At 47.3% G+C, this 15,548-nt stretch overlaps 3 protein-coding genes across 4 annotated transcripts; 1 reads left to right on the top strand and 2 right to left on the bottom strand.

Moving 5' to 3' along the window:
* Positions 1–259: 259 nt before the first annotated feature.
* Positions 260–2,349, top strand: LOC117842358 (uncharacterized). Its single transcript, XM_034722777.2, has 4 exons — positions 260–533; positions 1,436–1,497; positions 1,626–1,730; positions 1,968–2,349. The coding sequence occupies exons 1-4, from the start codon at positions 341–343 to the stop codon at positions 2,106–2,108; spliced, it is 501 nt and encodes a 166-aa protein (XP_034578668.1). The 5' UTR covers positions 260–340; the 3' UTR covers positions 2,109–2,349.
* LOC117842355 (acyl-[acyl-carrier-protein] desaturase 4, chloroplastic) lies at positions 2,316–4,194 on the bottom strand. Its single transcript, XM_034722771.2, has one exon. The coding sequence runs from the start codon at positions 3,817–3,819 to the stop codon at positions 2,584–2,586; it is 1,236 nt and encodes a 411-aa protein (XP_034578662.1). The 5' UTR covers positions 3,820–4,194; the 3' UTR covers positions 2,316–2,583.
* A 198-nt stretch (positions 4,195–4,392) lies between these two features.
* Positions 4,393–14,049, bottom strand: LOC117842353 (uncharacterized). Of its 2 annotated transcripts, none has more exons than XM_034722769.2 (24): positions 13,661–14,049; positions 9,441–9,667; positions 9,219–9,324; positions 9,041–9,142; positions 8,893–8,952; positions 8,717–8,795; positions 8,466–8,613; positions 8,269–8,392; positions 8,007–8,187; positions 7,665–7,693; positions 7,375–7,523; positions 7,191–7,293; positions 7,013–7,108; positions 6,822–6,877; positions 6,590–6,713; positions 6,339–6,401; positions 6,186–6,245; positions 5,850–6,011; positions 5,683–5,756; positions 5,375–5,468; positions 5,153–5,289; positions 4,983–5,063; positions 4,783–4,888; positions 4,393–4,690 (listed from the first exon to the last, which is right to left on the bottom strand). In XM_034722769.2, exons 1-24 carry the CDS (start codon positions 13,853–13,855, stop codon positions 4,604–4,606), a joined length of 2,643 nt encoding a protein of 880 aa, XP_034578660.1. In that variant the 5' UTR covers positions 13,856–14,049; the 3' UTR covers positions 4,393–4,603. The 2 variants fall into 2 exon arrangements, with proteins under 2 accessions (XP_034578660.1, XP_034578661.1); XM_034722770.2 differs by lacking the exon at positions 13,661–14,049 and adding an exon at positions 10,555–10,964.
* Positions 14,050–15,548: the final 1,499 nt, after the last annotated feature.

Raw genomic sequence — 15,548 nt, 5'->3', positions numbered from 1 at the left:
CCCATCAACGTCTAAGAGTACTGATATTAGTGTGACGCAAAAACCGGCGAATATAAGGACAATGCAAGAAAATACAAACATTTATTTTTAGACTAGTATATTCGTTTGGTTTGACAAGCATTTAAACTACACTAATCCCATCTCAAATTTCCAATTCGTATGATTTAGCATGGCCTCATCGAAGGTCAAAGTCAAACTAGGCTGGGACGCTCGGTCGGCTCGAGAGTATGTGTCGAGCCGGCCCGTAAGACCATAGGCTCGTTGGAAGCCCATCCAGCCCTATCCCACTTCCACCGCTCGTCCAGCCTCTAGCCACGCTTCCTCTCCCCACGCCGTGGCCATGGCCGTGGCCGCCGCCTGGCTCCCCCCTACCGCCGCCCGCCGGAGCAGCTTATCCTCGCTGCGCTCTCCATTCGTAGCGCCTATCTCCATCCACGTGCCACGGCGGGCGCCGCCTCCTTGTCCCAGTCCCAATCCCATCCCTCGAAGGTCGCGCCTCGTCGTCGCATACGCGCAGTTCGACTTCGCCAGAGGTACCGTACCTGAAGGCTAAAGTATCCTGCTTCGCTCTTCTCTCCCCTTATTGTTATGAAGAGAACTTGGGAGCCGTTAATTTCTTTCACGAGGTGGAGTATTCTTCGCCGTAACTGCAAAATCGGTATTGTATCGAACTATACTCTGAAACATTTATCCAGCCCACCAGCAATCACTTGCGTGTTGTTTGTCATTAAACATAACCATATTGTGGTCAAATCTACATAGGGAGCACTTACTGATCTAGTGAAGTCACGGTCAAGCATCGATGCATTGTCCGCTCATCACTGCTGATTTAAGGACAACGGGGCTCACCTGATGCATGTTGCCGGTGTCTGTGATTCCATTCCTTATCTCCTTGCACTAAGATGACTATGTTTCTGTAGGGTGACAGGCTAAGGGCCACTGGCAAACGAGATAGTCAACACCTCATGTTGCTGAAAAATTTCTTGGTTTGTTACTTGTTTAAAAAAAAAAGCTTTTCCAGCACAACAAACACACGTGAATCTGATTCTGCTACAATTCCGTCCATGCCCTCTATACCCCTTCTCAGGATGCATTGCAGCTCCTGCGATCGGGTTTCAGGGTTTAGGTCTTTAGGACAAAGCGTTGAATGTGAGCTGCAAACTGTACTGAATGCATATCTAAAATGAAACATTTGCCTGAACTAAATGCTGCTTGCCTGTTGACCACTCATTGGTTTTGTTCCCTGATGAAATTGTCTGCATATCTTTTTACCAACATCCCTGATGTTGGGTCACATGTATTTTTATGAATGCCTTTGTACTACCCTTCTAGTGCTAGGAGTAGCATATGCTGTCCAGTTTTTTTAATCGTACTGAAATATATTAAAAAAAGCTTATTTTGCTATTGTCTTAACACTCTGCATATATGATAGCAGCTGTTCAAACAGCATGGAGGGTTGGTACTGATGCTGTGGAGGCAGGGAGTAATTTTGTCCCAGTATGTATCCCTTCCTAGTTCATTATATTCTTAGCTCTCAAAAAAATATACGGACAACAAGAAACTATAGCTCTGCGATTTGTCAAGCTTTGAAATTGGACTGATTTTCTCTCTCTTACATGTGACAGGGTTCAGTTCCACGGCCAATCGCGAGGATAGGTGTTACTTTTGCTGCTGTGTCGGTTGCCCTTTTCCTTCTCAAATCCGTTGTCTCCACTGCATTATTTGTGCTGGTATGCAATCACAACATTTGTGCTTTGATTCTAGTGCCATCGGTCAGCAACATGCTGTGCACAATATTGAATGACATTTAGTCATGTAAGAACAACAGTCACTTAATTGACAACGCAAATGTGTCCTGCATTTTTAATAACAGACATATTTACTAGAGCTAAAGAATGTCCATTCCCTACTGTGTTTCAGTTTTGATGGTACCTGATACCACCAAATGATTTGTCTTGTGATCGCAGGCTATGATGGGGCTTATATATCTTGGCTTCCTGGCTATGAACCCAAAGGAGGCCTCTGGCTCTAGGATGGATGAAACAGGTGGCAACCCATCGGAAGATCCTGTTGAAGAGGCCCGGCGCATAATGGAGAAATACAAGTAATGAACCTGAGCAAGGGTGTATCCGCAGAGGTATGATTTGTCAGTAGAGTATCATCCTTGAGTGAGGTATGGGTGGGTGGATCATATTTTAGCACACTGCACTCAGTGATTTGATACATGTAAATATATAGTTGTACTGTTGGAATCAGTTCTTGGGCAATAGTGTTGAGAGTGGTTCATCAACTGCGAACTCATGAACTGCAGCAAATCTACGAATGCTAACAGCAATTTCATTATTTTTAGTACTAATTCTTCAAGCTTTATTCAGCACAGGAACTTGGTAGGCTCATATATAGTTGGCCTAACCTACATACTTTGTTTTCGAGAGGTGCACATTTATAGTTGTATGCTTCATATGCAGCCAGGCTTAATTACAATATATATAGGCACAATACAATACCAGGTACTCCAGGAAGGTTCAGTAGGTGGGCCTTTTCAGTTGAGGAGAGGTATGGGCCTCCAACTCAAACTAAGTTTCAGTGCAAACGGACGGGCCTGTCGAACAACCAGCTGAAGCTTACGGACTGGGTCTCCTTTTGGGCTGCGCGGTCGTGGGCCAGCTCCTCCATCCTGCGGATCTTGCGCGGCAGCCCGCAGACGTAGTCTTGCGCGCGCCGCCCCTCGCCGGACAGCCCCGCGAGCTCCGCCACTCCCCACCTGCGCACGAAGTGCTCCACCATGTCGCCGTAGTCCGCCGCCGTGTACACCCCCGCTCGCTGCGCCACCGCTGAGAAGTGTTGGAAGAGGTCGTCGTCGCGGCCGTCGGTCATGAACTGGCCGGGCATGGTGACCTTGGCGCGCATCACCGCCGCGAGCGCCCGCACCAGGGCGTCCGGGTCGGCCTCGAAGCACCTGGCGACGGCCCTCGTGTATGCGGCCTCGTGTCGCCTCTCGTCGGCGGCGACGACCCCGCAGAGCCTGGCGAGGCAGGCGTCGCCGTGGAGCGCGGCGCGCCTCGCGGTGCGGGCGTGGGAGACGAAGGTGGCGCGCTCCTGGAAGGCGCCGTAGATGAAGGCGTGGTAGGGGCAGGAGGGCTCGAGGATGCGCATGCCGCCGCGGAGGAGGTGGTGCACCGTGCGCTCCACCTGGCTCATGTCGACGCGGCCGCACAGGTAGAGGTAGCGGTTGAGGATATCGCCGTGGCGGTTCTCCTCGGCGGTCCAGCCGCGGAGCCAGCGCGCCCAGCCGTTGCCGTCGCAGCCGGTGGCGTCGTTGGCGGCGCCGCCCGTCCGGTTGCCCATGGTCATGTACGTGGGCAGCGCCTCCTCCGTGACCATGTTGCCGACGAGGCAGACCAGGAGCTCGTCGGGCACGCCGGCGGCCCGGGCCTGGAGCTCCGCCACCTGGCTCCGCTGCTCGTCGGCGGCGGCGGCGAAGGTGGGCAGGAGGTCGGCGGGCTGCCACGCCTCCGCCACCGGGGTGAGCAGAGACAGCATGTGCTCCTCCACCCACCTCTCCTTGTCCAGGCGAATCAGCAGCTCTTCTTTCTGCAGGCGCTGCTCGTCACAGGCGGCGGTCGCCGTTGCCGCCGCCGCTGCCAGGGCCCGGCCGCGGCCGAGGAGGTGTGCTGACGAAGAAGAGCGCTTCGTGACCAGCGGCATCGCGCTCGTCGTCGTCGTCTTGCCGCCGCCTCCGCTGCCGAAGCGAAGCTTCACTGACGAGGGTGATGACGATGCCCATGCCAATGCCATCATCGTCATGAGCCCCGGCATGTGTCTTACGCGTCTAGCTCGCTCTCTGTTGCTCCTAGCTGACTGCAGATGGATACAAGTATGACTGTATGAGGTGGAGGTGCTGAGTTTATATGGACCGATCGATCGACACCGGGATCAGTGACCAGTGGCAGCCGCTGGCGGCTCAATGAATTTGCATGTGCACGTCGTTGCACTCCTTGTGGTGCACACCAAAGTACGAAACTACTGCACCACCAACTCCATTTACGCTGATGCCACGCCCAACGCACGTAAGTTCTTGGGCTCGATCAGTACAGCACACGTCATGATGCATCCAGTGACACTGAATGCTCCCGTCCCCCGTGCCCGCCCCCCAGCCGGCCATGATGCCTGAATTGGATCGATGTTGGACGAACCGAAAGCGAAGGATCAGAGCTGTGGACAGGTTCACAGGACACTCATCCAAATGGGTCGAAGCAATGCGATGATTCCGCTACAGTACAGTCAGTTAGCGGCACACAGTCACGCAGTACTGCGTGATCAATTCGATCGCGAATACAGGGGCTCAAGTTGAAGTGTAGGCTCGGACCGATCCAGCTACCACACCACATATATGTATATATGTATATGTATATATATATAAAAATATAATTATATATATCCATGGAATCACTGCATTGAATTCGCATACATCCATGTGAGATTGGAATTGAAGAATTAACCGAATGAATAGTGGCGTGCTGCTGCTGAATCAATCGCACACGTACCCCTTCCAAAAAAAAAAAAAAATCGCGCAGGCAATGTACGTGCCACTGTAGACGATTCATGAGCTATCTTGATTGGCTGCCGGGAAGCTTGCGTAAGGGTCGTTGTCGCCCAGCTTGTCGTTGCCAGGGCGGGAAAACACAATCTGCAAACACATGTTCAGGTCGATGTTACACTCGACTTGTACGTATATGCTGTTAGTATATCCATGGACTGACGTAGTTTTACTGCACGTACCTGGTAATTCCCAAGTGTCCGCGACTTGAAACCGGCGGCGCAGTATATGAAGTAATACTCCCAGATACGGATGAATTTATCATCAAAGCCCAGGGCCGAAATCGCGCTGCAGAGGAACGGAGCAGCATACGCATCACTGGTTAATACAAGCCAATGGTCATGTATTGCATTGTGCAAGTTCGTTCTGTTTGTTCACTTACTCCTCGTTGGCCATGAAGTTGTCCCTCCAGCGTATCAGCGTCGGGTAGTAATGGTACCCGATGTTCTCAAGGTGCTCGATGCTGCGCTCCACCAGATGGGATCGTTATCGATCATAGTTAACAAGCAAGGATTATATCGATCAATGATGACTAAGGACGATGCCGCTTACCAGAGCCTTGATGCTGCGGACATGGCAGACGTGATCCGGGCCAACGAAGGGAGGCAGCCCCCGGGGAAGATGTACTCTTTGATGAAGTCCGAGCTCCGCCTGTACTCCTCGTACCGTTCTTCTGGGATCGAGATGAACTGCATCCGTGCAATTTAGTCATGAATCATGCGGTTGACTCCACGGCAATGTATATAGAGTTCATTGATGTATATATGTTATTACCTGCAGGACAAACAGGCCGTCTTGAACCAAAAGGGACTCGCAGCAGCCGAAGAAATCGTCCATGTACTCGTGCCCAACACCCTCGATCATTTCACTGATCCATCAGCAGATTTGATTACACGCATCCATCAGGTCCCTCGTTATATATTTCAGTCATGTATATCAGGAAAGTAAATCGAGCTGGTATGCTACTGATGGCTGAAGTCGTCACGTAGCAAGAAATCAACTAAATCTCTCTCTCTCTCTCTCTCTCTCTCTCTCTCTCTCTCTCTCTACACACACACACACACACACACAGTAGTACTCACCAAGATATGATCCTGTCGTATTTGCGGCGAGTTGGTATTTGACGATAGTCACACAGCATGAAGCTTATGTGGTCCTGCAATGCATAATCAATGTCAATTTTTTTTTAAAAAATAAACTCAACTAAGACGGCTTAGCGGAATGAAGGAGAGTATTGATTCACACTAACCTCTAAGCCAGCTTCTTTCACTTTTTTCTGCGCATAATGTAGTTGCTCCACAGATAATGTGATCCCAGTGTATTTGCAGCCAGTTTGCTTCACCAATTGGATCGCTAAGCTGCCCCAGCCGCAACCAATCTCAAGAACATGGTGATCCCGCTCGACTTTAGCCTATGATCAATTAGCATATAATATATTGGTGATCCATCAGATCATAATATACATGCAATTATCACTATATTGGTTATCCAACAGATCATATAATATATATGTGTGCGTTCATATATATCCAATCATTTGCTATCAGACAATATTAACTGAATTGGTAGTTTCAGTATGCAGTACCTTGTCTATTAGAAGGCCAATTTTACGTCGCTGGGCTGCCTCTAAGCTTTCATCCTCCGTCTACCAAACAAAAAGGCCATGACCATATCAAGGATCAGCATGCACGAACAAGTTATTTAAGAGTGGCATTAGCTAGTTGATTGCAAGGCAAACCTTGAAGATGGCACAAGAGTAAGTCATCGATGGATCCAGGAAAAGTGAGAAGAATTCATTACTCTGCATGAGCATTAGAAGAAAAAGAATGAATGCAGCAAGGGAGAAAACAAATGTCAGTGAACCTGAGAGAAAAAGCGGGTGAATATGCACTTGTTGTGGAAGGCGTAATGAATGAGGATATTATTTGATAGCTATTGTAAACATAGATGGGAACCTAAACCATAATGAGAAGCGCTAGCGCTACTGACCAAATCATAATGTTGAGAGATGTTTTGACGTGTTTGTGTGACAGAATTCTTCCTTGAAATGTGGCGGAGAAAGTATTTAGCAGAGGCGACCCCAGCTGTCAAAAGCAGGGGTGTCCACCAACCCCTGATGACCATAGAAATTACACATGTACATGATTGCTTAGCAGTGACAGGTAGAATTTAGTGCCGTAGTTCATATATACTAAAAGGGAAAATTTGGAGAGACTGTAACCTTTTACTGGTCCCACTGCTAGTACTCTTGTTTGCATCCCTGTTTGCAATGAGAATCTGCAGAGAAATGGTTGAATGATGTAATCCAAATTAAACAGGAAACAACACTATATATATGTACAAGTATCTAGGAGTATAAATCTGCATGTGCCAATTTTTTACTTAAATAGCTAGATTATCAGGTTGACTTACCAGGAAAAGATTCAGAAGACCTTCTCTCTTGTCAACAAAAGAGAAATAACCGTTAATATAGGCATCTGCCAAGCCAAGGTCTGCTTCTGTTGCAACCTGAAGAATGTATTTCACTTGACACGAGGGATCTGAGCGAGGAAAGGTATTGGACCAGAATGGTGAGAAGAGAAAAGAGAACCTTCCAGTAAAACATGGGATCATGGACACGCAGGACAGATTTCGCATGGCATTTTTTGCCTGCTTCACCGAAACTGAACATAGTGCCTCCTTCTTCAAGCAAACTGCAAGCAGAATTGATTAGGTGACAGGAGTCACAATTAGACATTTCTGTGATAAATTTGTCAATCGGTGGAAGAACTCACACCAAGTTACCGACGGATACGTATTGGCCAAGAAATCTTGCTACCAGAAGACGTGCTCCAGCCTCAGTCCACGATGGGATCATCTGTTTTGGGTTCTCCAGAAGGCCCTTCTTATTACCGAGCAAATCTTGAGCTGCAGATTTCCCAGCCTGCACGCACGCATCAGTCTCTATGTTATATCGGAAGACGTATCACATATCCAACATAAATTGTACATGGAAACACAAAAGTAAAATATTCCGTCTGAAAATTTAAGTAGGCAGGTTGTGCTACGCAGGTAAGTACAGTACCTTGAGTCCATCTTCATGGAAACCATAACCTGTTAGTAAAGCAGAAAAGACATACATTTCAGACCTAACCACATTACTCTAATTGCTGATATCCTTAGAAATAGTTGGTAAATTTTGCAAGAGAACACTTCTACTTCGTGCCTTTCGCTGAAAGATGCCAAAAAAATTGATCTCTGTTTGTTGGACACTACAAAAGTGTGTATGTTTTCCGCAAGACACAATCTTCCAATGTCTTTCAGCAAAAGCCACAAGTCAGGATATCTCATGGAAAAATTTGTTAAAGTTATTTCTTCTGATGTGAGTACTGTATGTATTGCTAAATGAATTGATGGGGTAACTTACCTTGGTATGCACCGCAGAACCAAATTCCTCTGTTTCCTTGAATGTGATGAAGCTCAAGAGAAGCCTTTGCGGCAGCCACAGATGGGACAGGGTGGCTAGTGTACCATTTGAGCAAGACATGATCCGGGACATGAGGAGGGTTCAGTGTCACCAGAAAAGGCCTGTCTGTAGATTCTATGTTCTAAAAATATATACAAATATACATTAAGTTGCAACAATAATTTTCTAGTTACTGTTATCCATGTTAAGGTAAGATACGTACCTGAAGCAGATTTAACCAGTAGGTTACACAAACCCCCTTGCTTGTCGTCCCCAGGAAGTTCCAGGAACTCCAAGCTGACGAACTCCGTGGCATCATACTTTTATCGCAATGGAGGTATATATCACTGCAGTGAAGATGGAGATGGAGATCAGATCCAACCAAACAAACCTAGACCTGTAGCGTATAGCTTGCATTACCTGTAGACATACTGAAAAGCACCTAGGATTCTCAATTCCTCGTGCGTTGCTTCAGCTCCTAGCAGCTTTAGAGCATCAGGCGCATGGACACCAAATATGACTCTGTCATACGTCTCCTCTGAACCATCAACTGTTGTCACCCTGAGACCTGCGCAAACAAGACAACATCGTCACATCGATCGTTTGTTTTGGATTAGTCACCAGATGATAATTAGAAGAAATTATGGATGGAGAGCTTGCATTGGCAATACCTCCATCGGAACTTGAAACAGACTTAATCTCGCAGCTGGTTTTAATTAGGCAACCCAAGCTTTCCAACTCCTCCCTTACCTGCTGATTATGTATTAGTTGCATTGATAAATCATTTTTTTTAATTTGTTCTTTTTTGGGGGAAAGGAGAGAGATAAAACGGACTACAGCACAGCACCTTCTGCACATAGGTATGCGAACGACCCTTGACAGTGAGCCACTGGGGGCGACCAAACAGCTGAATGCACAATCCAAATGAAAGAAACAAAATTAGCATCCATATAGTCAGCAACTCAGCATTGCTAGTGAATTTGTTCTTTGTTCACCTGAAGAAGGTGGTGGTTGCGGCAGAATGAGAGCACAAAGAAAGCAGAGAATCCCAGAACCCCTTGAGATGGACATGACCATATACACGCACAGATCGGGATCTGCAACAAAGAAAATATGCCGTTTTAATTTGCCACAAACTCAAAACATACAGATAAATAGAGAATAGAGGAGTACGAGGTAAGCCTCTTGGAAGAACTGGGAATATCCATGAGACTGAATAAATTGCCCCAGAGTCTCATTCCGGTCCATGTCAGGGTTGTTTTCACGGTCCTCCAAGTACCTGCAACACATGTATCAGTTCTGGGTTATTATATACTGTTAGTAAGTAGACTACTAAGTATGCAGTGCACCAGCTAATGCTAGTTAGCACGGAATGAGATCAAGATGTATTATCACTTGAGAGCATCGTCCTTGAACTTGAGTATCTCACGGATCATGCGCCAGAAACTAGGGCTGATTGCATTGCTTTTCTGCGCCAAGAGGCCTGAGATGCCATTTCGGCTACCCCACTCGCATCTGCTGCCGCCGGTCCCCAATTGTGTGCTCACTGAGAAGGACATGTCGGATATCTCCATCTCCACCCCGAGTCCTTCAAACCATTCGAGCATGTTCGGGTATGTTACCTGCCATTTGGTGCGTTTATATGTCTCAAGTTCTACGACATAAGAAAACACAATGTTCACAACAAGTAAATCCAAAATGGTTAAACAAAAACTCATGTCACAAGTGGTGCACCGCAAGTCAAAATTGTAAATCGTGGCGCGCATATCCACAAAACTTCTCACTTATTGGAAAATGTACTTTAAACCCATACTAAGTTATCATTTCACTTGTCTTAAACCAAGTTGATCAAGGGGCTCCATCCCACCACTTTTGATGGATTGTGATAAGGTTTTCCAACATTTTAGTGCCACAGCAATTGCCACCTGAGCTGGACAAACTCTAATGTGAGGTTGGTTAGGGCTCACGTGGATTATAAACAGAGGCCATCTGAATAATGCGCTCACCTCATATCATGATGTGCATTGCCTTGCATAAGATTTGATCTGGAAACAGAACTACTATATGGTAGTTTCCAGATCAAATCTTATGCAAGCCAGTTGCTCTGACAGGTGGATACATACTTTACGCATGCAATTTCTCTTCTTATTCTAATTCTCTTTGCCAGTGGATGTGCAGTTTTGCAAAATTTTGTTGGCTCGCACTACAGAGGCAATTACTGTGTGTCGCTCATGTGCAGGTGTGGCCTGTCAGTTGCAGTCATGTCCATTGATCAGATTTTGTAGAGTGTGGTTTTGCATAGTAGCTTATCAACATGTAGCCTTTTGCTAAAGTTAACCCACTGAGAACGATACCAACCGTGCATGGTACAAATACGGACTAGGAGGGCAAAGCCAGAGTTTAAGGGACGACCTGAACCTGAATTGCTGGTCGTCAGGCAAACCTTATACCCTCGGTGCAGAAGTTGACACTATATGTGGTTGCGCAGCTCGTTGAGGATAGTACATACCTTGGTACCGTTCGCCAATCCTTGGCTGCGGCGACGTGTATGCGCTAGAGCGCACAGCCATCCACCTTGAGCCACATGGAGAGCACTTCCCGAATTCCTGGATGTCCATGGGGGACTTCTCCGTGAACGACCTGACGGTTCACTACGCCGCACTTCGGTGATTTTTGTTGGACTTTCCAACCTGTTTATACTTTTGCAAAAGCTAAAAGCTAACCAAAGGGCCTAAAAGCCATACGTTCTTTTGCTTAAAAGCTGCTTGTGCTCTAATACAAAACCAAAAGCACCTTCTCCCCTGCTTTACAGTACTTTTGGGGAAAAAATTACCCATATGCCACTGATTATAAAAGTACCGGTTCGTTTTCTCCCCCGTTCTATTTCTCCCACACGCGCAATCCTCCGTCCACCTCCTCCCCCGTATAGTCCCCGTCCGCCTCCTCCCGACGCCCCCGGCAGCCCGCCACCTGGTCGCCCGCCCCACCCGCCACGACTGAACCACCGGAAAACTGAAGCTCCCCACCTGCCAGTTCCGTGCCGCCCCGAGCTCGACCTCGCCGTGGAGCTCTACCATCCCGGCCACCTCTTCTCCAAGGGACGACACAAACCGACTCAAGGTGATGCCCTGATGCTCCCGCGCTCGTTTCCCCGTGCTACCGCCGGCGTAGTCGCCAGAAATCCAATCAAATGCTGCCGCCGCCCGTCGCCGGCTGTGCTCCGGTCGTCGTCCAGCCCTAACGACTAGGCTCGTGGATGCGTCTCGCCGTATTGGTCGCGTAGACATAGGCCTCGTTGCTAGAGACCTCACCGCCGGCGGGGAATCGCCGGTCAAAGACCGGCGGCGCTCGATTTGACCCGGCTAGGGTCAAGTAGACCTCGGGCCCATTTTGTTAGTGATGCTTCTAGGGAGTGGCTGGGGAGGAAGAAGAAGGGGACCCGCTCGTTAGTGAGAGAGGAAGAGAGTGGAGTGGGGTGGATTGTGGATGACATGTAGGGTCCACTTGACTGTTTATTCAAAAATCACAGCTGCTCTAACCAAACAGCCTTCTACTTTCCCACAGCTACTTTTCTAGCTCACAGCTCAGCTTTTCTAAAAGCTACAGGTCAACCAAACAGCCTTAGGGCTATTGATCCCCGCAAAGAGAAAGTAGGCCTTCCCGTCGTATGCCTGACGCGCACGGCCGTCGGGCGCGACGAAGTGGCAAACGAGCGCACGGCCGCAGGCCATTTCGCGTGGATCCACCGCATCCACCTGGTCAATTGCCACCTTGTCGTATAGCAACTGCTTGCTCTTTCGTGTAGCCGTGTAGCTTAGCCAAGCGGCTGCTCTGTCCTGACCTCATACAGGAGGAACCGACGAGGAGCTCTGTCCAACTCCTTAGCAGAAGCAGTAGCAGCTCTCGCCAGGCTGCTACACCGAAGCAGCAGGCAGCGGCGGCGGGCCGGCGGCTACGGCAGAGTCGCAATCTATGGTGCAGTGCAGTCGCTAGCGATGGCTTCTGTGTCGTGTGAATATACTGCATGTCAGCCGCTTGTAATCGTGGAAAGTTTTAGGGGTCGTTGTTCCTGCCTTCCTGGACGTAGTTGTAATTGTTCTTTGCGTTTGCAGCGTTCGGCCTACCTGATCCGCGCAAAAATTTGGGAGGGCACTGGTATGCAAAACGCCGACCGAATTTTTTGGCGAATTTATTCTAAATGAAATTTAGAATTTTAAACTGAATTCTACCGGTACGAGCATTTGTCGGTGGTGATGATGACCGGTAGGACCGAAATTCTGAACCACGTTTCTTTGTCACTACTACTTTTTTCCCCCACCGTCTATGCTTTAAATCTAGATTAGTTTATTTGGATGAGTTCCGAGTCAATCTAATGACTCTTATCATCTTGTGTGCCACCATCGCCAAACTAGTGTACTCCCATGCCCTTCCCTCTAAACTGATAACAGTGATAGCTGTGAGACCGACAACACCACCGGCCCAAGCGTGGCAGGGGATCACAGCACAGTACATGCTTGTCCTTTTACAAGGAAAGGTCATGGTTGGGACCAACCAATGAATAGCATGCCTACAGAGATGCATAGTGTCACTGCATGTAGAAGTAGAACTGATTGTTACTGCAATAAGGGCTGTTTGATACGAGATGCTAAACTTTAACAGTGTCACATCGGATGTTCGGATGCTAATTAGGAGGAATAAATATGAGCTAATTATAAAACTAATTGCAGAACCCTGTGCTAATTCGCGAGACGAATCTATTAAGCCTAATTAATCCATCATTAGCAAATGGTTACTGTAGCACCACATTGTCAAATCATGGACTAATTAGGCTTAATAGATTCGTCTCGCGAATTATACTCTATCTGTGCAATTAGTTTTGTAATTAGCCTATATTTAATACTTCTAATTAGCATCAAATATCCGATGTGACATGTATTAAATTTTAACAGCCAAACACCCCCTAATGCAGAATCAAGGAACCGAGTGGGGGCAGAGCTATGCGGAGGCTGCTGGGCAGGCCGGGGTACTAGCTGAGGCTGACAGCACGCCTAATGACGCTAGTCTTCTAGAGGCTAGAGCATTAGCCACTGGTCATCGCAAGCAAGGAAGGCGACTAGTCGTAGAATATAGTATGGTGCAAATGGGGAACGTCGGATAAAGTACTAGATAAAGGGAAGCCAAGCCGGGGGAATCCATGACATTTGCCTCTCATGTTTTGCTGGTGGCCACGTGAGTTTGTAAGGTCACCGCCGCCTCCACGTCGCCGCATTGCGCTTGCACTCACTGTCTCACGCCCTACCCCCCGGTTTCCCCTGTTTTTTTTTCATAATTAATATGTCTATCATGATTCCAGATACCCATTTTATCTGCCATGAACAATAAGGCGAAAACGAAAAATGGACAGGAGGAAAACGGAAATGGAAATCATCTTAGCTAATTTGAAAACAAAGGATTATTGGTTGCTGAAGGGTACATAGCACAGAATGGACAGCTAGCTGCTGAAGCCAGCGGCACAGAATGCCCGTGTGGATACGCCGCGGAGCACGAGAAAGACTAGTGCATGGTGTAGCTACGGCCGTAATGGAATGGGCGAGTGGTTGAGCAATGGTGCGTACCCGGTTGAAGACCATGAAGCCGAGGTCGAGGTGGACGGTACCGGCGGCGGCGTCCTCGACGGCCACAGTACGGGCGTGCCCGCCGAGGCAGTCCTCCTTCTCGTACACCGTCACGCGCGCGCCGGCGCCGCTCCGCGCCAGCTCGTGCGCCGCCGCCAGGCCGCTCACGCCGGCGCCCACCACCGCCACTCTCATCCTGACGCCCTTGTAGTACCAACAACCTAATCTCTATGCCGGTCTCGGATTGGGTTCAATCCCTCGCGCGCCGGCCTTTCCCTCTAGCTTGTTGTGATGGGTTTTGTGGGGTTGTGGCTGGGCATTGGGCAAGCCGGCGTGCAGGACAGGCTTGTATGGCTCTGGCCTCTGGGATCGATGGGGTCACAGTGTCACACGCACAGTTTCCTGCTTCGGTCACAGTACAACAACTAGATGTCTCGATATGATATCGGGCCGATTCGGCAAACATATTCTTCACTCCTTCAGTGGATGCATCTCGTCTGCTGCTACCTACTGCGGACTTTTTCGTTTTCGGAACGGTCAGGAGAGTTGTCAAAGGTGTTGTCAAAGGTGTTTAGCGGAGCAACACACGGCCTCCCTTAGTGCCACGCGTTTTCCATGTATTCTTTATTTTCTTTTACTAAACGTCATATTTCCTCTATTTTTTTCAACTAAACAAATATATATGCAAGACCAAGGTCATAAGTATACAGTATCACGTATCATAATATGAAATGACATTTTATAAAAAATTAATAATGTTTATGGTAATTTTTTATTTCTTGACCTAAATAAATCAACCCGTGGAGACCTCCCTGAAAATATTGCGTGAGAGATAGAAGGCAACCTCGACTACGGGGCAGAAAACGCTTGAAACTCAACTTTTGCATGTAAGGGTATTCTTTTTTAACTCTGACCCTATAAATTACACTCCCACCAGGATTAGAACCTGGGTCTACTAGATGCTACTCACCCCGTCCCAAATTACTATTTGTTTTGGCTTTTCTAGATACATTCATACATAGATTTTGCTACATATCTAGACATCCATACATCTAGATCCATATCTAAAGTTTTGTATCTAGAATTCATATCTCAAGTTTTGTATCTAGAATCCATATCTAAAGTTTTGTATATAGAAAAGACAATACGAATAGTAATTTGGGACGGAGTGATTATTTAGCTGCTCTAACCACCACTATTCTAGAGATCATTTCGCAGACTCCTCAGACTACATTTGCTTGTGCACAAAAATGAGCTCAATGTGAAAGATATGATCCATCGATGGTTTTGTAGGGACTTAAGCATAAATAAGAACTAAATTTTTGGGTTAACTGGAAATTTTTGGGTTCGGGCGTTCGGCTCGACTTCTCTTTGGTTTCACTCATAGAAATGGTTTTTCCCTGCTTCATGTGTGGGAGGCCGGTTCTATGGAGTTTCTTCTGGTTTCTCTGCCTGACTGACTGATGAAACCAAGGAAAAAATCCTCGTTCTAATAATAAATAGATATATGCAAAAAGGTCAGAATTGCTGTAGAAAAAATATCATTTAGAATATAGTTTACATATTAAATTTAGAAGCTAAGATTAAGACATCTTACATTTTTTTAACGAACGGATTGTGTACCACCCTAACATGAACACGTAGTTCCTTTCTTGACAGAAATGGTAAATATATGAAGCGGAAGATTCACCCTCCTGCCCTCAACGGCTGAAAATGTCAATTTTATCAATTTTTTCTGATATTTTCTTGGTTCTATACGGTTGTTTTAGCCCCAGCCTATGTAGCACATGGTACAAGTTCTAGTACATCATTGGGTCCATCCGTTCAGCCTTTTGTCTTTCAACTAATTAACTTTATTATTATCTTTCAAAACAACTTCGCGCATTCA

This window comes from Setaria viridis, chromosome 2 (assembly GCF_005286985.2).
Source record: "Setaria viridis chromosome 2, Setaria_viridis_v4.0, whole genome shotgun sequence".
Lineage (NCBI taxonomy): Eukaryota > Viridiplantae > Streptophyta > Magnoliopsida > Poales > Poaceae > Setaria > Setaria viridis.
The sequence above is the reverse complement of the archived record's forward strand: the minus strand, read 5'-3'. Positions and strand labels throughout refer to the sequence as shown.